The 23,226-nt window shown below is 43.0% G+C and overlaps 1 protein-coding gene across 4 annotated transcripts; it reads left to right on the forward strand.

The window, feature by feature from the left end:
* Nucleotides 1-744: 744 nt before the first annotated feature.
* pkig (protein kinase (cAMP-dependent, catalytic) inhibitor gamma) lies at nucleotides 745-23,069 on the forward strand. Of its 4 annotated transcripts, none has more exons than XM_047584413.1 (3): nucleotides 745-1,022; nucleotides 20,844-21,025; nucleotides 22,371-23,069. In XM_047584413.1, exons 2-3 carry the CDS (start codon nucleotides 20,872-20,874, stop codon nucleotides 22,454-22,456), a joined length of 240 nt encoding a protein of 79 aa, XP_047440369.1. In that variant the 5' UTR covers nucleotides 745-1,022; nucleotides 20,844-20,871; the 3' UTR covers nucleotides 22,457-23,069. The 4 variants fall into 4 exon arrangements, with proteins under 4 accessions (XP_047440369.1, XP_047440384.1, XP_047440377.1 ...); XM_047584428.1 differs by lacking the exon at nucleotides 745-1,022 and adding an exon at nucleotides 2,557-2,828; XM_047584421.1 differs by lacking the exon at nucleotides 745-1,022 and adding an exon at nucleotides 15,163-15,312.
* Nucleotides 23,070-23,226: the final 157 nt, after the last annotated feature.

Genomic DNA, 23,226 nt, shown 5'->3' on the forward strand with positions numbered 1-23,226 from the left:
GATGACCGTGTATGATGTGGTTATAATTCTTATACCCTTCCTTAATATGTGGATGTAAACAGCCTAAAAGTAAAGCCAAGAAACTGCCCTTTGAGACAATGTGCACTATTTTAATATAATATCTTCTGATTTATTTTTCAGATGAACAAATTCTTAAGTTTGTAAGTCTGATGACTAAAACTCAGTGTTATTTATATGCTTGGATATATGTAATGTAATGATAAAAGAGATACAGTGGGCCTCTGAAGGTGTAATGATGATATATACAGTAGTTGCATTATGGGACATGTAGGACCCTGCTGGAATGTCCTGCTGTGATAGTTTCAGTTCAAACCTTTATCCAGATATGACAGCCTAGTGGGGCTGTATGGTTGTAAGTTCAAATCCCCTTCTACATATATGGCAGCTGCCCTTGAGCAAGGCATGCTCCCCGGGTCCCTTGTGAGACTGCACACTGCTCCAAGTGGATGGACTTTAACACACAAAAACAATAGTCTACATCAGTGATGATCGTTGCATGTGCAGAGTAAACAACAAATCTCATATTGTAGTGGTTTGATGAGCAGACAGGTGAAGCTGCAGAGACATGAAAGCTAACAAAGAAACCCCCTTCAAAAGGGATGATGTCTATCCCGAGTGTGTGTGTCGGTGTGTAATCGTGGGAGCGCAGTGTGGATGTGGCTCCAGCCAACAGGAGGAGCGGGAGCCTCCACAGCCCCGCTCTGATTGGCTCCCACCAGGCTAACTCCATTTTGGAAAACAGCTGTTTGAAGACACAACCTTTTTCTCCCGTTGTTCGCAGACGGTACGCCGAGGGAGAGAAAGACTTACAACAACAACCAGGCTGCTAACACGCTCTCCTCACACCGCCAGGTCTTGTGTTTTTGTTAAGTGACACCGTCCCGCTCCAGTTCCCCCTCGCCGTGCTGCGTTTTTGTCCGACTGCCAGGAAACTTAACTGGAGATCCATGGTGTTAAATTTCCATTGTAACAAGTGGATAACAGGGGGCGACCCGACCAAGGTTAGTGGAGCTCTTTCTGCCTGTATTACTGACACAAATGCGATGTTGCTTTATTTATTTATTTTTTTAATTGGCTTTGAAAAAAATGGTGGGGCAGTGGATGTTTGAAGTGACCATCCGCAGGGAGCTGCAGAGTCACGAAGCGCCTCTACGTGATTTTAGAGAGAGGCATTTTTCCAGCCAGCCCAGCGACCAGACAATACATCTTCACGAAGCCATGAGTGTCCACTGCTCACAGACGGCTTAAATAAACGCCTGCGTCTTCTCTTTTGGTCTTGGGTTGTTGTTATTATTATTATTCTTAAGCTTACCATTTAATTTACGCGAGCGTCCATTATCGCCTGTGCTCATTTGTACAGTTTAAATCGGCTGCCGTGAACGTCCCTCCCACACATTAGCTGCTGCATTCAATGTCTCTCATCATCAACTGTGCTTTTTCTCCTGCACCCAGATACTACATCCTCCGCCCCCTCCTCCTCTCCTCTCCTCTCCTCTCCTCTCCTCTCCTCTCCTCTCCTCACACAAACACAAATCAACTTCTATTTCCCAACTCAATAAAATATCACGGTAGTGATGACAAGCAGTCTGCATGCAAGCAGTGACCAGGACGCTGAGTGAAAGCAGTTCCTCTGCTGGTGCATGTTGCGTACAAGCAGGTCTGGATGGAGATGGTGCTCATAGACTGAGCAGCAGCAGCAGGCTGGTGGGGAGCAGCCCGGGACCCCCCACTTTGCATGAGTGTTGCTGGGCAAGTGCCAGCGTTACTGGGCACGGGGACTGGTGAAAATCAATACTGGCTTCTCGCCCCGTCTGTGGTGCTCCGCTTCACCGGCCACCGGCTCAGTGGAACCGAAAAGGTGCTCCCTGCGCTCAGTGAGCAGGAATAAAACTGCTTTTGTGATTGCGTTAAAATAGCACAGCTTTGCACCGTTGCAATGTGAGTCAGTAAACAGAGCTCGGCTGGGATGAGCTGCGATACGTTCTGATGTGGGATTTCGTGGCTCGGGGGAACTGTTGCACAGCAGGCGCCGACGTGAAGGATCAGCAGCTCACATTGTTTGTGGTTATAAAATATGACAAGCATTAAGTTAAATCTATTTATAAAGAAAACCAACGAAGTACAGATGGCTGTTTTTTGTCTTTCAACTAATTGTTAGACTGAAACAAGTGGACGTTGTGTTTGTGCTTTTTGCGAACTGTGTCTTTCTCCATCATTTCACAGCACACATATATCTTTTTCTTTCTGTGGAAGAATCGCACGTTGCGGATTAGGCCACCTGATGACTTTAAGATTAAACTGTGCGCGGCCTGTGCAGTCTGATATGTCTTTCTTTGGAGCAGCTCTCTGCTGCTTCGTCTCCTCTCTCCCTACCAGCTTACCAAACATGGTCTGTTATCTATCAAAATGGCCAAGGGGGCTGGAGAGTAGCCAGAACAGAGAGCGCAGTGATGCTAGAAAACCCCTGCTACTGGAGAGACGCACATGCCCTGCTGACCTTGGACACATCCCCCCAGAGCTTTCCCTCCCGTGCGCCTCCAGTCGTTTTTACGGACCGGAGACGAGACGCGCGGGGGAAAAGGCGGACCGCTTCACCGTTGAGGTTGCACGTGCCCCGCGATCTGACTCTTCCGACGGCTCATCCTCGGAGGCCTTTGTGCGTTGCGCATCTTCTAATCTGTGAAACTGGTTATTCAGAGAGCGGCTAGATCGTGAGTAATCAGGTCATGCTAGTGCAGTTATGATTATCTGCAGTGCTGCACGACCAACACTCTTACCAACACCATTCCCCACCTCCAACTCCTTCAGTAAGTAAAAGACTTATTTGTTTCTGCTGAGAGTTGCCAACAATAACATGGTTACCCAGAGAACATGTGGATGCCTGTTTCCTTGCGCATAAAGCACACATGGTGGGGGTGGGATGTTACTGTGTGCTTATTTCTGTCAGCTGTTTTTCCGTCAGTGGTCATCAGATATTTTTTTTTTCCCATGCCAGACATCTTTTTTCCACGGGTGTTCCTACTGAAGGCTAAAGCCGTTTTCCTCGGCACACTCGTGTAGTGGTCTACATGCGTGATGCGTTTCCTAGCTCCGTCTTTGAATGCTGCCCTTAAATGGGAGTCTGAAGCAGTAAGGACAAAACATTACATGCCTTAGCTAAATATAGAAATCTATTCTCAGAACTGGTTCAGATACCTTCTAGATTTCTTTGAGATTGTATCCACAACCAGTCGCCTGACCACACACTTTTCATGCTACGTTCGAGATAAGAGGGATCGGAAAACAACAGTGAACCAGTGTTTTAATGCTGCCCATATGCTCTATAATTTTGTTTGTTTAATGGGAACATATTTTGCGGGCATGGTTCTGACAGTTCAACTGCAATGACCTCCAACCACATTCCTTGCCCCGCGCGCTGGGCTGCAAGCGTCTCTGTTTTTAGCTTTCTGACTTCCCCATGAGGAGGAGATGAAGTGACATCACCTCAGCCGTCAGTGTCTCATGTGACAGATGGAAGTACCCTTCTGGTCTGCTGTGAGAGAGGGTTATAAGACCCGAACTTTTGTCTGTTGTGTAAAATCAAAGCCCAGATTATCTTTGTTTTTTGTTTGTTTTTGCTTAGAAATTAAATTTATCTATAGGCGACACTTCTTAGGTCAGGTGTTATTGATGTATAAGCGCATAAAACATGCATGTGCCATTTGAAAGAAGAATGCTTCAGAGTAGCAAGTTTAATTCAAGATCATGTTGTTTTCATGCTTTTGTATGTTTTGCTTTTTTTTTTTTTTATCAAGCACCTTTGAAAGTTGTATTTGGCCCGATGCATCATAAACTGTCTTCCTGATGCTTAATGATGCTGACGGTTTACAGGTACCTGTGATGAATCAATAACCGAGTCAGCTATAAATAGCCACAGTTTACATAATGGTTCCATGTAATAAAAGTAGCGTTTGAAGGCTTTGTCAGGGTGACAGAAGTTGTTCAGTGCTGTTTGAGAGCAGCCGAAGGATTCATTTGTAGTTGTGCCTCTGGACACCTGATGAATATAGATGAGTATGGAGCCTATCAGAAAAGCCGATTGGATGACGCAGTTCCCAGATGTGGGATCTGCTTTGTGCCGTCATCGATGCTGGACCAGAGCAGCAGAGCGTAGCGCTCTCAGAGAAAGCACCACAAACTAGCTCCTTGCATGTTATGTATGCTGTCAGCAACCAGTCAGAACTACCGATCTGGCCCAGGCAGCGTGAGGCTACCTAGAGTATACCGCACTCCAGCGCTGCAGATCTTATCAAAACAACAAGTTGTTTTTTTTGTCCGATTTATATTCATGGCTTTGGTATAGTCCAGTTTATTTTCAAACTCTGTGCACGTTTTCAACTTTTTATTTATAAAAAATATTTTATTCCAGAGGAAAGCCGAGCTATATCTGTTATGCTTTTATGTCTTACCAATCTGTACACTCTGTTACTCTCTTAACAACTGTGCAGGTTCAGTAGTCTTAAGTAACTGATATATAAAAAGACATTATAGTAATTCTTTTTTTTTTAACCCTTGTTAAAAACCACACTGTGCATAGAAATGACACAAAATAATCCGTTTAGGTCAGTTGCTGACCCCCAGTCCAGTATTCACACTCCTCTATTTCTTGTGTATGTTTCACTATCTTCTTTAGATTATTTTCTAAATGTGTGTGTCGGTTGTTGGGGGACGATAAAGTAGAGAACAGTGAAATTTCAGAGAGTTTGTTCGCTGAAAGCAGCTGCCAAATGCGGTGCAAGTGAGAGTGCTGAGGACAAACTAAATAAGAGGCTACAGGGAAAAAGCTGAAGGCTCTAGCGTGCTAACCGTTGAAGCTGTTGACTGATGTCGACAAAAACAAAACGTAGACCACTGTTTGTGTAGCCGTTTGTCCTGCTGCTTTGACCATGGCGCTGTAAATACTTTGGAGTGGGGCGAAAAAGTTTTGAAAATAGATTGAAAGCATTCTTATTGACAGGCCTCGTCTTTGTGGTGATTATTCCTCCGTCAATCGGCATCAAACATAAACGGTACCAGAGGTGATGCACTGTTGACTTATGAATCGCTGCGAGTTTGTCTTTGCAGCTTCTGCCTTGATTGAATTCCCATAGTCCTACGCAGAAATATACATCGGCATTGACACAGCTGCTCACTTTGAAGCCTCCAAAAGCAGAGAGGAGCTTCAAACGACTCATAGATTCATGTGGTAATTCCCTGTTAGTGACCCCATTATACATTATTTTAAAAATTCCAGCTACTTTAAAGCAGTTTAAAGAGCCTTCAAACGTGACACCACAATCTTTCTCTCTTTTTCTGTAAAACTCTTTTCCTTGTGGAGTCAAATTCTGGTGCATTTCTTTACAAAAAAAACTCCTTTGGTCTCTGAGAAGCAGCAGAGCGGAGAAACTCTCTGGGACTGAAACGTTGTGACCGGACGAGGAGCAGGAGGCGGATTCTTCAGCGACCGCAAATAATCACACACACACATCTCCGCGCAGGGTCACCAGGGTCGAGTGTGCGGGCTGAGATGGAAGCAGCAGCCTTAACCATATGTGGGCAAAAAGTCTCCGTGTTGGGGACGCGCTGAGCACGCTGACAATAATTTCTTTATTATTAAACTGGGTCACCACTGAAAGATCCAGTAACTGCTGTGAAAACAAACTGACCGCAGCCTTCGTTCTCTGCGAGGGATCAAACTGCAAATCATTACGCCCAAATGGAGTGAGTGTATTATACTCGGAAGATAGATTTTGGGTGGAGTGTCGTTCAGATGTGTGGTGGTTTCCATTCCAAGCAAACATTGGCACAGTAAATACTGTACTGACCCAGGCAATTTACTTCAGTGCCTTGTTAAATCCTGGCAACTAGTGTGCTCGATTAGGCTGCAGCTGGCTGCTACACCAGGGAACAGATGCATAGTGCATAGATGCTACGTTTATAACATCTATTTCCTTGTGTGTTTCACCTTCCTGGTGAATGATGTTGTTTGACAAGGTTGCTCTCCTTCAGCACGAAGCCGGGGTTAAGAGTTACGCTCTCTTATTTCAGCCCCGCTGGCCCACACGTTTGACAGAAAGGGCCGAGGTGTTGAATAAACACAGATTTGAATTTAATTTTTAATCGAGCCTTATCATGTAAATGGATTCTCATCCACGTGAACTGGCTTGGAAGTAAACCAGACGTGTCCTTCTTTGGTCCGGCAGGTCGCGGAGGGATGATTTGATGAGGATCTCTCTGTGGGGAGAAAAAAAAAAAAAAACTAAAAATCAACTTTAATTATTTTAGATGGAGATTGCATGCGGTGCGAACAAAGTGCGAAAACCAGTGATCTGTTAAAGTGATGAGGCGGGTTAAACGGACAACATGATCATTGCTTTCTGACAGGAAATCAAGAGGCTCCTGATCTGCTTCATCCTTTTATCTGATCCACTTCGGTGATTCTCAGACTCGGCGTGCTTTATAATATTTTATTAGAGGGGTTCAGGCAAATCACTGGGGAGAGGAGACAAAGAGTTGTGTTGATAGGAGGTCACTCGCGTGAACTAGAAAGGAAAATAATGACAGCGATTAAAATGAACTTGACAGTGACATATTAAAAGTACATCCCATTTCCCAGCTGTTGCTAGAGAAGAGTCAAATTCATCAAATAGTAGGTTAATTACCACTATTAATTATGTCTACAAAATGAATAGGTTCAGCTTAATGGCCTGTTGTGTTATAAGTTAGATTTACTTATGCAACCTTATACCTTTGTTATTTATTAATATTAAACAGACAACATTTAAGGCTTACTGAGCATTTTAGTCAGGCAGACTAAAACTTCTCAAATCATTTTGTTTACTTGGTAAAAAAAAAAAAGTCACCTCCACGGGTTGTGGAGCTTGACTGGAGCTGTACCGTTGTCATGAAAGATGAAAATAGCTGTAGACATTTAAACATTTTTAATGTGAAGGCATTTCAGCGTGGAGGTCTGCAGAGATTTCAATCGCTGCTTGGAGTCAGCAAACGGCTTATCTTTGCCTGAGGTTGCTTACACTTGCACGTCAGTGAACCTGACTCGCTAGTTCCAGATTCAGGAGTCTTTATTGTCATCATGAGAACGTAACCAAACTTTGCAGAGATCCCGGCTCAAAGTCACAACATAAACACGCAAAGATTTAAAGAAGTAGAACAGAAAAAACACCCTTAAAGTAAAAAAAAGTAAAGAAAGTAAAAGTAGTTGACAGATAATAACTTCTGTCTAACCCCACTTATTGACCACACTGCTTCCTGACTTGTTATCTGTTTTTTACTCTATCTTTAAGCTCAAGAGTCCGCCGGTTGCTTTTTTTGGCAGGAAAACTGTTAGCAGGTTGGTATCCAGACACGGCCGTAAAATGTTGTGTATACCATGATCAGCCATAACATTATGACCTAATATTGTGTAGGTCTCCCTTGTGTCTCCAAAACAGTTGTGACTCATCAGAGAATGGACATGGTCTTTCTGAGGGCGTCCTGTGGTGTCTGGTAACAGAATGTTGTTAGTGGAGGTCTTTGGGTACTGTGGGTTGAGGGGAGGGGCCTCTGTGGATCATCCCCCAGATACTTGATCAGTTTAGGATGTAGTGAATTTAGAGACCAGGTCAATACCTTGTGTTGTTCTTCATGTTTTTTCGAGTTGTTCCTAAAATGTGTCTGTGTGATGGTCAGTGTATTTATTTAAGTGTCAGCGACCATAATGTAATCAGTGTATGGATCAATGCATTGATTATAAAACTAGTAACCTAGAAATTCAATGTAACCCTGACTGGCGCCTGTACTTTTACTTAGTAATACATTTGCATTTTTACTTCTAAGGATTTCAGGGACACCTGATTGCATAAAAGCTCTAACTACATCTTCCATCAGCTCTTGAGTGCTCCGCACAGCTGTGTCCTGTCCCGTCATGATAAATGCTTTTATTATCACATCTAGAGGAAAGTGCAATGGTTGCCTCTGTTCTTTTTTTTTTTTTTTTTTTTTTTTTGTGTGTGTTTGCTCATGAGGAGGGTTACGTCGCTGCCTTTGTGTCCTGGTCAGCCTAGCAAATCTAATCACATGACGCCCACGTCCTCCTAGACTTGTGGGAGAAAAGTGTGATGATGCAGCTGAGCGGAATTACTTGGTAAGCAGCAGACGCAGCGAGGCCGTCAGCACAGGTGAGAGGAGAGGCTCGTTTCCCCTCAAATTATTTTAAATGCGGCACAAAGAGCAGCTGTGGTTAGCATAATCACATTTACAGCGTTATGAGAGAGAGAAGTCTCGGGCTTAATGTGGTTGTGTGTTATTATGTTAAAGCCAGGATGAGGGGAGTCGGGGGAGTTGTGGGTGAAATCCCTCTAACAGGTGGCGCAGAGACAAGTAGCCCACAACCAAATCATATATTGTGTTACAAACTGGCTAAATGGTTGCACGCAGCAGCTTGGAAGAGGAGGAGGAGGAGGAGGATGTATTGTGTTTCTCAAGTTCTCAAAAAAGTAATGAAAACACTGGAGCCTGTGAGGGATTATTTCTTTATTTAGAAAGCACAATAAACATACATTCCTTCTCCGCGGCTCCCAGACTCCTTTCTTTTTTTGTCGTGCTTCTCCTGCCCTCTCGTTGTCCTCACCTGCTTTCCGTCCTTTCCTCGTCGACTACTCATTTTCCTACACGTCTCCATTACCTTCTCCTCTCCTGCCCCCTCACCTCTCTCTCGTCCTTGGTTTGTCGTCGCCATCCTCCTCCTCCTGCTAGTGAGCTTAAGGGTCTTGTTCGGACCCCAGTGTGTGCGTGTGTGTGTGCGTGCGTGTGTGCGTGTGTGTGTGCGTGTGTGTGTGTGCGTGCGTGCGCGTGCGTGCAGAGAGCCTGGGAAAAGATGGGGCATAAACAACACATGCAAACAAACCACCTGCTTCCTGCCGAGGTCTTGTGTTGTTAAATGCGTGGCCGCAAATAGAAATGGGCAACCTTGCAGTAGACCGGACCAGAACGGACGGCGGGAGGAAAATCACAGAGCGGCGCTCGCACGTCACCGCGTGGCCTCTGCATCACTGAGATGGAAAGTGAACGCTGTGACACCTTAGGACTTATGGGAACGGGGAGACGAGCGTTAATTAGAACTGGAACAAGTAATTGGTCCATCGATTGACATAAATGAACCTACAGCTAAAATGCTGCAAATTCAATTTTCTTTAAATGTAATTTGGTTGTCGTTGGCGTTTGGACAAAGGAAAATATACAAAGAAACATTCAAAGATTTGAATCGTCATCACTCTGTTCCATAAAATTGAATAATGCAACAAAGATTTTCTACTTTTAAAATCAAGGGGAAAAGTAGCAAATCTCCTCATCTTAGGTGAAACTTTGGTAGATTGGGCTGTGACGACTGTGGCCAATTCACTCTCAAAGATCTGCTACTTGTTTACGGTTTAATAGCATTATGTAAACTGACTTAATACAACAGTCACTGCCTGTACAATAGTCATAGCTTGTTTCCTGTTATTGGGTTAATTTCTACCTCTTGCATTGGCTGATTGACTGGGAAGGCTAACTTTAGGACGCATGTTTTTCTGCAATTTTCGTACGTTCCGACTTTTAATTAAATAAAAGGAATCAGTGGTTTATGACAATGGGCAATTGTAACATCTTTTCCTGTGTAATAATGAATGCCAAGATATCACTAATGACTTTGTTACAGTCGTAATCACATGTTCCCCGTGTTAAAGATGACATCCTCAGCTGTGCATATTTCTCAGAAAAACAAACCCCAAAGATGTTTACTTTACATAATCAGACAGAAAAAAAAACAGATTCAATTAAATTCTTTCACATTTAGGAACATGAAACCAGGAAGTTTGCCTGCATAAACTATTTGAACCATTGAACTAAATTAAATTTGTTTCCGGTCATTTTCTGTTAATTTATTTATGAGATGCTTAATAACATCCTTTCACTTCAGATGAAAGGATGCTGAATTCAGGGCTGCAGCTTACAAGGATTATTATTATTGATCCATCTCTAAATGCTTTCCTCGGTTAATATATCCATTGTAATCTTCAAATTGCTCAACTAACAATCCAAAACCTGAAGATATTTAAACAAACAGAACGTAAACAGGATATAAAATATTCTGACAAGAACAGACATAAAATATGCAGTTCTCTAAGCTCTGAGTACGTCCAGATCTAAATATGTTCCGCGTGGATGTAGCGTCTTTAAAGAGTCACAGCCGCATCACGTTCTAGCCTACTTTATTCCTCAGAGCTGCTTTACATGCTCATAAATTATTTTTGCCTTTTTAAGAGAACACGAAAGTAGCTGTTCGGAGAAGTGTGCCTCAAAGGCCACTCATGTGTTTGACTTGCTTTGCTTATGAGAGATGCGAGTGCGTCTCTCTGTGTCGTACAGTCATTGTGGAATCTGTTGCTGCTGACACACTCGTGTTTGTAACCACAGCGCTGCCTGTGAAGAGTCTTGAGGATGACGAGGCTCTAAACAAACAGTTGCCACTAGGAAACAGAGATGTGAGATTTTTTTTTGATTTTTTTGTTTTTTGTTTTTTGTTTTTTTTTCTCCCCTGAGGGGTTTGTAATCAGGGCTACATGTTGGAGTCTAGCTGGAGCACCTGCTCCTGACTCATCTGTGAATCACGGGGTGCTTGATGGAAATCAGTCACACCCATTTTATTCACGCAAACAAATGCAAACCAGGGAAATCCCTGTAGCCGGAGGCAGCCTTGCCACTTCTCTCCCCCAGGCTGTGACGCATTGATTGATCGCAGTTTTTGGGCCACGGGTACACGCACACATACACACCGGACACAGTGTTGTACATTTAATACCTCTCGTAACGTAACCTTTACTTTCCTCCGTAGAGGGATATCTGATCCCGGGTTGGTGTATGGGATCCTGTTGTTTTGCTGCGGTTCGACATTGTGTGTCGTATTAAGATGCACTGCCTCGCCTGCTTCAGGAACGGGTATTGATCCACCCGGCTGTTGCTAAATTACCTAACAAAAAGGAGTAGTAGAAGTATTGTCCGTCTCTTCAGTGCTGTTTGTTATGTGACGCTGCCATCTGTTTAACAAATGAGACAACTTAGTAGATTAACAAAATCAATCGCTATCAAGACAGTTTGGGTTTGCTCTTAGTTAGAGGAGACTGGACTGGAGACATGTCATACAAAGGATTTCTCAGCTTTTCTCACTTTTTTTCTGCTGCAGTAATCACTTGTACTTGTGTTTGGTGAAATAACCGAAGTGCTTCCCATTCAGTCATTGCTGATTTAGTCAGATACTCACTGACTGCTGTGTGGCCAAATTTCCTGTGATATAAATAAAGGATCATCTTATCTCGTCCTGAGTTAATATATTTTTAAAGGAAGGGTTCCACCTTTACACGAATAGTTTTAGACGGCCTGCAGTGTGTGTAGCTGCAGTCAGGCTCTGCTGCACTTCCTGGATTCTCGTCGTTACGGTGACGTGTCCAGGCAACCGGAGGCGATTCCAAGAAGCTGCTGCGGCGAACCAAGAAATAATCTGTGTTAACATGAAGTAACTGTGCTCTGCTCAGCCGCCGGCTCTGGCTAGTTAAAGGAGGGTTTCACTGACTTGAAACATCTCCTTGGGGAGTTCTATCCCATGTGTGTGAAGCAAAAGTTGAACAAAATGTTGCGTGGGTCCAGAGTTGGGCTAGCTGAAAACTATATTTTAGAAAAAGAATACCTCTGGTTGTGGGGACTGAGAAAGAAGTTAATAGTGAGGCTCTTGATCGCTGAGCAAACCATTATAAGAGCGATGGATGATGACGGCAGACTGACAGTTGCACTTGAACAAAAAAAGAAAAAATTCCCAGCTAGCTCATACAATCTGCGCCTGAGTTGAAGGAAATAATTGTTTGTACCAGCAGGTGGCAGTAGCCTTAATTCGTCATTCATAAAGGGAAACTGTAAGAAACAGATCTTTGTGCTGCGCTGAACTCTCCTGATTCATGCTGATCAGTTGCTCTTTAGTTTCTAGATGATCACGTTGAAAACTTCTCTTAACTTCATAGCCTTGCATTCTTTTGTCACTTTCGCTTCTCCTTTCCTGCTCTGGATCTCTTAGCCTGCAGATTCAACATGCTGAATCAAGTGAAAATCTGCCAGCATGAGTATGACTAGGGCCAACAGTGTGCGACACGCCACCAAAAGTTGCCGTAATAATGACACAACAAACGGTAAAAGCGCTGAACAGGTTATCAGTATAGCAGCTAACTAGCCCATTTGTCAAGTGTGCAATTTCACAATTGCAACATCCACTCCTAACTCTTCTTGGAAGCATTTCAGTCCATTCTCTGGAAACATTAACATAAACACACTACACTTGTGCAGACTCCTCCAGACTGAGCTACATGTTTCTTACGTCTAACATCTTAAGTATGTCATGATCATATTTCAAAATAAATTAAAGAAGCTTCATAATCTCCTTCATCTTCCTTCTCTTCTTCTCGTCTGTGTTAATGCTTTCTGTATGCCTCCTCTCTGCCTCATCACTCAGAGACAGAGCGCATCACTGAGCGTTGTGCGTGCACAGTTCGGCTCTATGAAGTCATTAAAGCCTTATTTGATTGCTGACAGAGTAGGATGTTCCGCAGTTGCTGAGCATCAATAACTATGTTCCCTCTTTTTATTGGCTATTAAAACTTTTACTCGGGGATTAGCTTGCTGTTAAATCTTGGGAGTGATTGATCAAATTCACAATTTTAGTAAAATCAGTTTCTCCAACTTAAATTTGTCTTCAAAAGTAGCCCAATTTTTTTTTTTTATCCAGTTTGATGCTAGTGTGTATTTAACTGATTTGCTGCGTAGAGATGTCAGTGATCCTGCTAAGTTTGAGTCAAGAAGACCTCTGTACAGAGACACTTAACTATAGAGGTTTTCTGTAAAGCTTATAATTGATTTATCTGATCACAGAGGCATGTGTTTGAAGTTTGTCAGGCGCGGAGAATCATTGGGCTTGTTTTGGAAAACCACCTTCTTGATTTTGTACTTGTAAATTCTGTGTATCAAAGCTGAGAAAATCCATTATTCCTTCGTCAGCTGTCAGAAAACTGCAGCTAAAGTGGCAACACTCAGCTCTTGAATGTGAGCGTCTTCTTTGTCTTCTGTGAGAATAAAATGAAAAGAAAAGAAAACAAGAGATTTGATGTTGTCACTATGAGCTCAGGCATTTTGTCCTTATTTACTATAGATGAGGAAATAATCCTTGTACCAGCTTCTATTGACGAATTGACGCGGATCTTACTTATAGGTGGTTTAGACTTCTGTGTCAGTTTGACGTTGTAACTATGGCGACAGTCCAGAAATGTACCACACGTCGCGGTGACACAGACCGCAAGACCTGTGTTTGTTCCACTTGGTAGTAGTGTTTTTCAATTAGATTTTTTTGGATCAATAAAGATGGAACACATCGAGGAACGGTTCAGTGAGGAGGTTCAGAGATACGAAAGTAGCATAGCATGGCTCAGCTTAGGCCAAATGCGTTGGGTTGGAAGCTGCGTTGGTCGGGAATCAAACCTGGGTCAACTGCTTGGAAGGCAGCTATGCTCACCACTGTACCACTAACGCAAAAATTGACCCCACAGTCAAAAAAGGCACAGCGCTGACTAGCATTTGGGTGGTGTTGTTCTGGAGGGAGCTACACTGATGAGTGCACAAGTATAAATGGCTCACACGGGTGTAGGCTACGCCGTCTGGTCCCGCATCTGATCTGAGACAGCTTTCAATTGTTCTCTGGTGCGGTTTGTTTGCACTGAGAACACAAAGTACCACACAACTGAAATCCAAATTTTGACCCAAAATTAGGATCATTCACCAAACTTAGAACTTTTTCTCAGTTTCCCTGTGAATATTAACTGAGTTAGGTTAAATGCAACATTGTAGCCAAGTTGTATCAGCTACTCCCTTAATCAGAGCTAAAATATAAAATATACCGTAGCTGGGTCACATGTTTTGGAGTTTAAACCAGAATCACAGTTATCCTGCAGTATATTTCAATTCTTCATCTTGTTTTATGAATGACCTTTTCAGACATTTAACTGACAAAAATAATTAGTGAAGAAAAGTCTCACGAACGATAGTAAAAGTTGCCCAAGTTTCAGGTCTACTTTGCTGAACATCCGGGTTGTGTGCCAGAGGTCGTATTTATATGTATATATTTCATATATATATGTTTTTTTAAACTAATTTTTGGAGCAAAACCACTCATATCTCTGTCCTTCTCCATCACTGACCTCTTCTGAGAGACAAATTGATCTCTCAAGTGCTCTGAGTTGTGAAGTGGAGAACCACAAGTCAGCGGCTCCCCTGTGAGCCTGCCCCGATAATCAGTACGAGCTAGATTGATTTTTGATTTGCCTGAAGCTTTCTGAGAAGAATCGGCCTTGCCCAGCTCCTTTTGTTTTATTCATTAGTTCACTCAAGACTTTTCCACAGTAGTTGACGCTAATGGCGTTGGTCAGGCTTCTTATCTCCGGTTCCTCAGCTGATTCATAATGCCTTCAGGCCTAGGAGCTCAGCACGCTCATTTAGGTGGATAATTATGTGAGAGTGGCAGCGATCATTCTTGGTATCTGCTCCGTGAAAGGGAGATGGAAAATTGCGCCGAGGAGCCAGTGTTATCAGTGATAGATCTGCATGTCTGACCGAGAAGGCAGAGACGTCTGCTGTGACTTAATAGTAAGTCTGAAGCTTTTAATTGCGAGATAGAAAGACAGGTGCTGGTTGCAGATATTTGTGTCAGCTTGCCTCCCCAGCAGGGAAGGTCCTTGCGGTGTAAATGACTGACTACTAACTAGTTCGCCAAGTTCCTATATTCACTCCACCAAGGGAAATCAGGTCTTCACACCCAGCCCAGGTCCCACATGAAGAGGAAGGATATGGAGCAAATATATAGACCAGAACTGAATGGACAGGGCTTTTATTTATTTATGAAAGGAAGCGAGCACCAACAATGCTTACCCCGACGAGGAAATACAGCTCCCTTGTGTTTGAGCTAAGCTTGTTGTCGGCCAAGCAACTGCTGACATCATGCGAATGGACGGTGCCCAGACCGCGTTGGACGGGGGCTGAGAGGTGGTGAGCAGGAGGGCAAAGAGCTGAGGCACTCTAATGTGATGGTTCTGTCAGTGTGTAACACTTAGCTCTGGAGGGTAAATGGACTCGGATGAATTCGTCTGAAGCAGTTTGTCTGCTTGTAGGCACCTGACAGCAGATGAGGCCACTCTGATTACTTCGGTAAGATGGATGCTTTATCTTTTCATGTAATGAGGAGTTGCCGAGCATCTGGTTCGTATTCCAAGCTGATTGAGCATGGAGGATGTTTGTGTTTTTTTTTTATTGGAGCTCAAAAGTTTAATCGGTTATTTAATTGGCAAAACCAGTTCAAGCTTCACTGTTGTGAAGATTTGAGACTTTTTTTTCTGCTTCATCTCATTTTATTCTGAATATCTTCGTGTTTTGGACTTAATCAGACAAAATAAGACATTTAAACTTCACAGTGGGCTGTTTTCGGACTGCAGGTAATGATTATTTATTTATTTGCTGGACGATTATTTCATGGAACGGTTCTGTGTAAATTGCCCATATTCAAAGCTCAAAGTGATGTCTTCAAATGCCCTGACTTCACTGTCCAGAAAGGCATGTAGGCGTGTTTGAGAAATAAAAGTGCCAAATCCCAACACGGAAAAAAAGCTGAACCTTGTTTTTCTTCCTTAACCGTTATTTAATTATTAATCAAACAACTCCGCACTGTTTACTCCTGGCATTTTACTGACCAAACTATAAAAAAAAAAAAAAGTGGAAAATTTGAGTTGCTATGACAAGCAGATGACCCTCATTCACGAGAAGAGTTTGTGCCTTGTCAATAATTGCCGCAAAATTAGTTGACAGACTTGAATTTGGTCAGGTGGATGGTGCTAATGGATGTTAAAATTGGCAAAGAAGTCAGTCTTTGTGTGGGTTATTGCAGATAATGCGAGTTTATTACACACAAATCAGGCTTAAAAGGCTGCAGTGGGATAGCAGGGAGCCTGCCTCTCTAATGGGTCCGGTGTAAGTAGCTACGCTGACTCATATTCCCTCAGTGATCTCAAAGGCCTTTGTTCCTGATATCTCCATGCCAAAACCTCTCCTGTTACATGTCACCTCGCCCACAGTGGTCACCGTTCATGCTCGAACCTGTCACGAACACAGCCTGTTGCACTTTTGTTTAGCGGTTGCTTTCATTCACAACAAGCTGTCGCGCTTTCGTGTTGATATAACGCTGCCACTTTTTCAACAAAACAGAGGAAATGGCAGATTTGGGGTATTTTCCTCTTTGAGGAGGCTGTTGACATATACAGTGCAGAGCAGGAAGCGGAGTGAGGCTACAATGAGTTCAGCGGCAGCGTTTTCCCTTTGAGTATTGAGTTGTTATTGTCCCAAGTGAAAATGCACACCTGTGACATTTGTCTTTTGCTAGCGTTTCCAGCTGCAGCTGCATCGAGTTTCCCTCCATGTGCACACTCACACGGTGGTTTTTCGCATAAAGGCACCTTTTTATTAAACTAGGACGTACACTTTAAGGGTGCTATAAGTCATTCTTTCTGCATACAGTTCATATCTCTGTGTGAAAGTTGTGAATGAATCAAACGAGTGTAATAGGTCAACTTATTAATATACAGTAGGACGCAGGACATTTATTTAGAGCATTAAGGTAGAGCTGAGAAAACTGATTAGTCAACTTCTTAAAATTTTAATATTTGACCAAACTAAAGCCTGCGACACACCAAGCCGATGGTCGGCTGCTGGCCAGTGTTGGTCCATCTGTTAGCATCTGTGGCCTAGGTTTTAGTGGTATTTCTTGCAGCATTAGAAAGATCACTCTGATTGGCTGTTCAGCTTAAAGGAGAGCACATGATGAGAGAAGCAGAAGAGACAAAAGCGTATAAAGGCTACTCCATCTTCATCTAATCTGAACATTCAAGAACAACATGTTTGTCTTGACTGAAATGTACACAAACTGACGAAGCATGATTTAGCTCCTCCTAGCTTCTCGGCTTCTCGGCTAACAGTAGCTCTTCTGGTTCCCCCTATGAAATGATGAATAGACTACTGCTACCTGCTGGTATAAAGAGTTGTTTCCTTTCATGCAGGTGCAGAACATATGTGTGAGCTGGCCATTTGCTGTGGTCTTTACTGCGTGTTTAAAGTGCAACTCTTGAGGTGATAGTTGGTGGGCCTTGTGTGGCAGGTAGTTTGTTTGTTTTTTTGCCCGATAAAGTATGTAGAAGACGAGAGCTGCCGTGGCAAATTATTAACTAACAGATATTGGGATCCTCAGAGACTCGCAAAATGGGCCACAAACCAAATGTAAGTCACCTAGCAATAAAATGACTTGTATGAAGTAAATCTGACGCAAGGGGAATGAAAACCAGTCCAGAAAACTCTACTACTATACTTTACACCATCCTGTACTACTAATGTTAATATTTGCTCCTGTTTGCTGGTTTATCATTTTAGGATGACTATCTTTAGTTTACGACGGTCGGTCGGACAAAATATCCAGTGCACATTTGCACTATTTTCTGACACAGAACTTAAAATAGTAAGTAAAATTTGCTTATAATTGTCAGTTAAAGATCCAGATATGCATGATTAGTCTTTTCTTCACTTCAGTAAGCAAGAGCCTCAATTACTTTTTTTTTATCAAAGCATCTTGGTGTTTTTTTACAGATCATCTGGGTCTCAGTCCCTTTACATATCCATTTGCATTACACAAATAACAGCAGGCAAACAGCGACAGCCGTCACTGCTTCAGAAAAGCAAGTTCACCATCACAGTGAGCTTTATCAAAGATAAAGTGATTTAAAAATGCAGCGCTGTTAATCTGCTTCTCGCACAGCTGAGACCAGGCAGTCAGTCGGGGAAGAGTGTAAACACACGCTGAAGAGCAGAAGGCACAACACCATCACCGCCATCATCCTCGTCCCTCCATGGAAACCCGTTAATGATCTCATGTTAGGATTTGATCCACATGTGCAGACAAGCCGACTAATTAAACAAACAAATGGCAATTAAGTGGAACTCCCATTAGCTGCGCAACAACTAGGCCGAAAAGAAACGTGCAAACATCATAAAGCACAGAAAGTAAGTCACTGCAGCACTGGAGACTTGGTGCTTGTTGTTTGACGGATAGATTTCTCAGTAAAATCATTTAGTCCACGTCACACTGGTTGGTGGTATGGCTGAACGATTGTTTGTATAATGTGATCTTAAATCACTGTTTTTAGGTGCCACGTTTTACAGGAATAGCGAGACATTTTGCAAATTATTTTTGCAGAGAACTCCAGAAACGTTGAAAGTCCCAGATCTTTGTCTGAACTGTACATACAAATGGAGAGAAGGTTTCCTGAAGAGCAGTTTGGAAGCTCAGTGTGGCTGACCTGGCTGTCAAGATCTTGGCAGTGCCTAACTCCACCTTAACTCCACACTTCACATAACTTTAAGTCTTAATATGAGGAGTTGTATGGAAATTCACCCCTGTACAGTTGCCATGAATGTAGAACTTAGCTTCAGAGACCCAAACTCTCTTTGTTGGATATTTTATCACTGAGGTCTATGGACTCTTTTTTTTGGATTTCTTTTGGATTCAGCCTCAAGTGGCTATTTGTGGAACTGCAGTTTGTGGCACTGTTGCGTTGGCATCATTTATTAGCTCCAGAGGTTTCTGCGTAGGTTTGGTGTGCCTGCCTTTCGTACTTTCAAACAGGGATGATGTGGAACAAGCCACTTCTTGTCTGCCGTGCATGCCGTTTTCCCTGTCTGTGTTTAAACTAAGCTAGTCAGCTACTTTCTTGGAAGAAAAGCAAATATTTACTGTATATATCCACTATACACTTACTGTATAAAAATCGATGGTTTATGGTAAATCTATAATAATATCTGTTGACGTTGGAGTTATTAGTGTAGCAAATTAATTACATTTTTGTTGTCTTAAATTTAGCGTGAGAAGCTAATGTTATCTTGAGCCGCTGATGTCAACCATATTTGCGCAATTACCAATTACTAAAAGTTTATATTTTTGTTCAGTTGTTTGTGTCATTATTCATTATGTGACTAAACCTTTAGACTTTATCAATGGATACTGTCTGTAACTGTAATGAAAAGTTTTGACGTAAATTATCTGTGTTGGTGCTGTCAGGTCTTCTTTAAAAAAAAAAACACTAAAACAGAACAGAATTCTGACATCGGCCACTTGAATTACAGACAGTTTCCTCCAAACGTCAGCGCTAATTGGCGGTTAGTGAAAGCCTCGGTTGGTTGTGGAGAAGGTAATACTTCAGACTCTGGCCTCCCACTGTGGCTCGCTAATGACTGCACATGCCGGCTATCTAGATGACAATCTAGCTGAGGATCACACCACCATCCGTTAACACAGAGTGGCTCTTGTGTTTGGTAGGAGCGCTCGAGCAAATGCCAGTAGTCCAGGACTCGGTGACATTTCCTCAGGTGCTGCTCATACCTACTGGGGCTTAACGACTGCCCTTTACTGCAAATTTCACATTCCTCGAGCAGCGTCGCCTACATTTGCAGCGTCGGCTGACTTCTCGGGGAGCGACCCTGACTGCTTCCTTCTTGGCATGGCCCACACACACTGTACGTGGGAGAAAGAAAACAATTGTGGGACCTTTTGAGTGATACTGAAAGAATGCGAGTGAAAGAGTTTGGGAACAGACTGGCCCCAGGTCAGCCTGTTGCAGCTGTCTCTGCCAGTCCCACTCTTCCTTATGTTTCCTACGGATTCGTAGAGTCCCTGCTCAGCTGTTAAGTGTTACATGCTTTAATATGAGCACGTCTGTAGCTGTAAATTTGTAAAGTAGCCCATTATGCAGCACATACTCAGCAGTGAGGTCCATATCAGCCTGGGGGGGGGGGACCTTCAGGGAATAAAGCTGCAGGAGAGGAACAGCTGTGACGACACAGGCTGATAAAGTGTCTCTGGGTTTCCTTTCCTTTGCATCAGAGGACTACTTTCTGTTCCTGCTTTCCTTTTCATCACTTCACCTCGTTTTCTGGAGCAGCGTTATTATTTGTCCTCTTCCCTCCGAGCAAAGACAAACTCCATGGTGTTTTAGTGGTTGGCAAGATCCATGACCTAGTTAAATATGGACAGAGAACAGGAAGCAGAAGAGGAATGAATAGCTAATGGGAGCTCGCCTTAAGTTTTTTTTTCCTTCTTCTTTCTCTTGGCCCCGCCTCTTCTTGATCTGTGAGTGTGTTTTAGCTGTTTTACCCTGGCTGTCCATATTGATCACAGCTCTGTGTGGCTCACCTCCTCCTTTAAGTCCTCGCCGTGTAAACGACTTTAGGTTAGAGATAGTCTTGTCGAGGCGTATGACTGTGCAAGTGAGAGCCCGTTCTCCTGATGTAATGAGGACGCCCAATTAGCACAGATGTCAGTAGTGCCATTAATCGCTGTACAAAATTAGAAACGGCAATTATTAACACCTTCGTTCTTCTTTTTATTGAACGTCTCTCAGCTGCTTGCCTCGGAGTTGTGAAAATGCTCGTAGCTGTGCCCTAGTGATCCTCAGTTACCTTTTAAATATCTCAGCGCTGTGTGACTGAGTCTCTAGCCGGTATTTTTGTGTGTCCTGTTGGTTCTGCTGAAGTAGAAATGCTCAGTAAAATATCCTCCCACGGCTGCCGAACGAAGACAGCAGAGTGATTTATGTGCTTCTCGCAACACCTCCGCAGCCGTCTGACATCCCTCCTCCCTCTGGCAGGTGTAATGAGAGCGCTGGTCATGGACAGATGATGGACGTGGAGACGTCGTACTCAGACTTCATCAACTGTGATCGCACAGGCCGCAGGAACGCAGTGCCCGACATCGCAGGGGAGGGGACAGCAGGGGCCAGCACCAGTGAACTCACCAAAGACCTGGCAGAGATGGACCTGAAGGCTGCAGGTGAGTAAAGCCGCATCACATTCGTCCAGACTGTGAGAAAAGACCTGCTGGAGCAAGTTTAATAAGACGACTTGAGACCTGTTAGTGCTGCTTGACCAAGTGTCAATCATGTCATTTCTACTACTCGCATGGTTAGTAAAGTCCTGTTATGTGCAACAAAACGTTCTAATTGAAAGATGCACTGCACATTTAAATGTGTTTCTTGAGTTGTCAAGAATTGATCAATGTTGACATAAATGTAATAAAATCAAAGTCAGTAATGAAGTCAAAATAAAAAAAAACAGAAGTCATCTACAGGTTGAAGTGGGCCTGAACAGCTCTGATCAGTGGTGGGCGTTCACCTGTTCCATGTGCATTACACCGGCTTCAACAAATGACGGAGAGAAGAAATAAGATTGCCTCTAGCTTTCTCTCTGAGGGGTCATTTTACATGCAAAAATAAACATTTAATTAAAAAAAGCTAAAAATAACAGCTCTGGGGTTTCTTCTGGCAACATCACAGTTATAAAAACAGAGTTTTAGCAACTTTAAAGTGACCACATTTCAGTCACTATTTCATACTCATCCTTCTGTCTGACAAAAGTAAGTACAGCAGTAACAGCTGTGATATTTTACAGCAGTAAATTATGTAAATGAGAACAGCTTAATGGGGAGTTCAGCTGGATTAAAACACATGTGCTACCACAGACTTCATTGTGCTGGAGGTTTGTCGGATTCTTCTTCTTCTCCTGTAAAATTTTGTAAACTTTTAACTGCAGTGTTTCTTCAAAAGTAACGAAAATATGAAAAATATGAATTGCTGGAGTGAGCAGAGCTGAGAGGTTTGAGAGGTATGTTTCTCCGTCAGCTATGTGTTGTAGTTTGTGTGATGCCCCCACAGTTGATGGCACATTTCATCCTCCTGAAGATAGTCATAGTTTAATCTATGGTAAAAGTGTCCGTGGATGTGGATGCAATAAAATACCAATATGACAGACGGGTGCTTCTTTTCAGCTTAAGGTCTCAGGGAGACCTGATTGTAGCCTCAGTGTTAAACGAGCTGTAACGGCTGCACAGTGAAACACAGTCCTTGCTTCCTCTTCTCTCAGTCGGGTGTCAGGTTGTTCCGAGGAACATGTCTTACAAGTGACACATCCCTGCTATCTGACCAGCTTCTTTTTAGTCACAGAGATGTTTCCCATGACGCGCAACTTCAGTAAATCAAACCACAACCTTGGACATAATCTCATATCATGCTGAGGCAGATGTGCTCCTTGGTGTTAGGAATGCCAGCTTGAGCTTTACTATGAAAACATTGTTAACTTCATTTTTTATTTATTTTTTTCTCCAATTTTATCTTCTGCAGAAGGAGACCCGGGGGCCTCCCCCGCCCCTGAGGCAGAGGGCTCCACCAGCCAAGATGCCCAGGGAGGAGGAGGAGGCCCCTCCTAAACTCCGCCAGAGACTGAAGTGGGGCAGAGAAACTAGAGAGGAAGCAGGTGAAAGTGGAGAGACATGGAGTAAGGAAACACAGAGTGTATATTGGCTGTCCTAAATGGACATGAGGACACTTTCGCTCACTGCCGGCCTGTTTGGAGCTTCAGTGGCCCCAAATGTACGCCTTTTCATTGGATCAGATTGTATCAAGGAGAACATAACAGAGAACAGAACAGTTGATTGAGAGGCTGCTTCATACTCTGTTAGTCATTTATATTCCTGAAGAGACGAAAGAGAAAGCACAGAAACTTTGGATTCATGTCTGCGGGGATGGACTGAGCTAAACAGAATTCATTTATAACACTCGAAACGTTGCTCCAGCCTAACGTGGCGCCGTGTCATAGACGGTGTATTCATAATCATCTGTTTGTCATTTCCTTTCTTTATGTACGTGTGTACGTTTGTGACTCTTGTTCAGTTTCATCGTCAAGTCTTTTCTTTTTATAGTAACCGACATAGTCTTTCATTTTCTGTCGTGTGCGGACTTCATATTTATTGCTAAATGTTCAGTGATAACTTTGTGATAGCCATTTTCTTTGTGTAATAAAATACTTATGAATTACTGTAACTTTTGTATTTAATGTCCTCAAGGTTGATTAACTTTCCAAAGCAGGCATTTAGCAGGTTTCTGTGTACGCGTAAAGGTAACAAGCCCCAGTCAGCCAGGATTAATCAGCTCGGCGCTGAGTTTTTCCAGAACCATAAATATTACTGAACGCAGCTTT

Source organism: Mugil cephalus, chromosome 1, assembly GCF_022458985.1.
Source record: "Mugil cephalus isolate CIBA_MC_2020 chromosome 1, CIBA_Mcephalus_1.1, whole genome shotgun sequence".
NCBI lineage: Eukaryota > Metazoa > Chordata > Actinopteri > Mugiliformes > Mugilidae > Mugil > Mugil cephalus.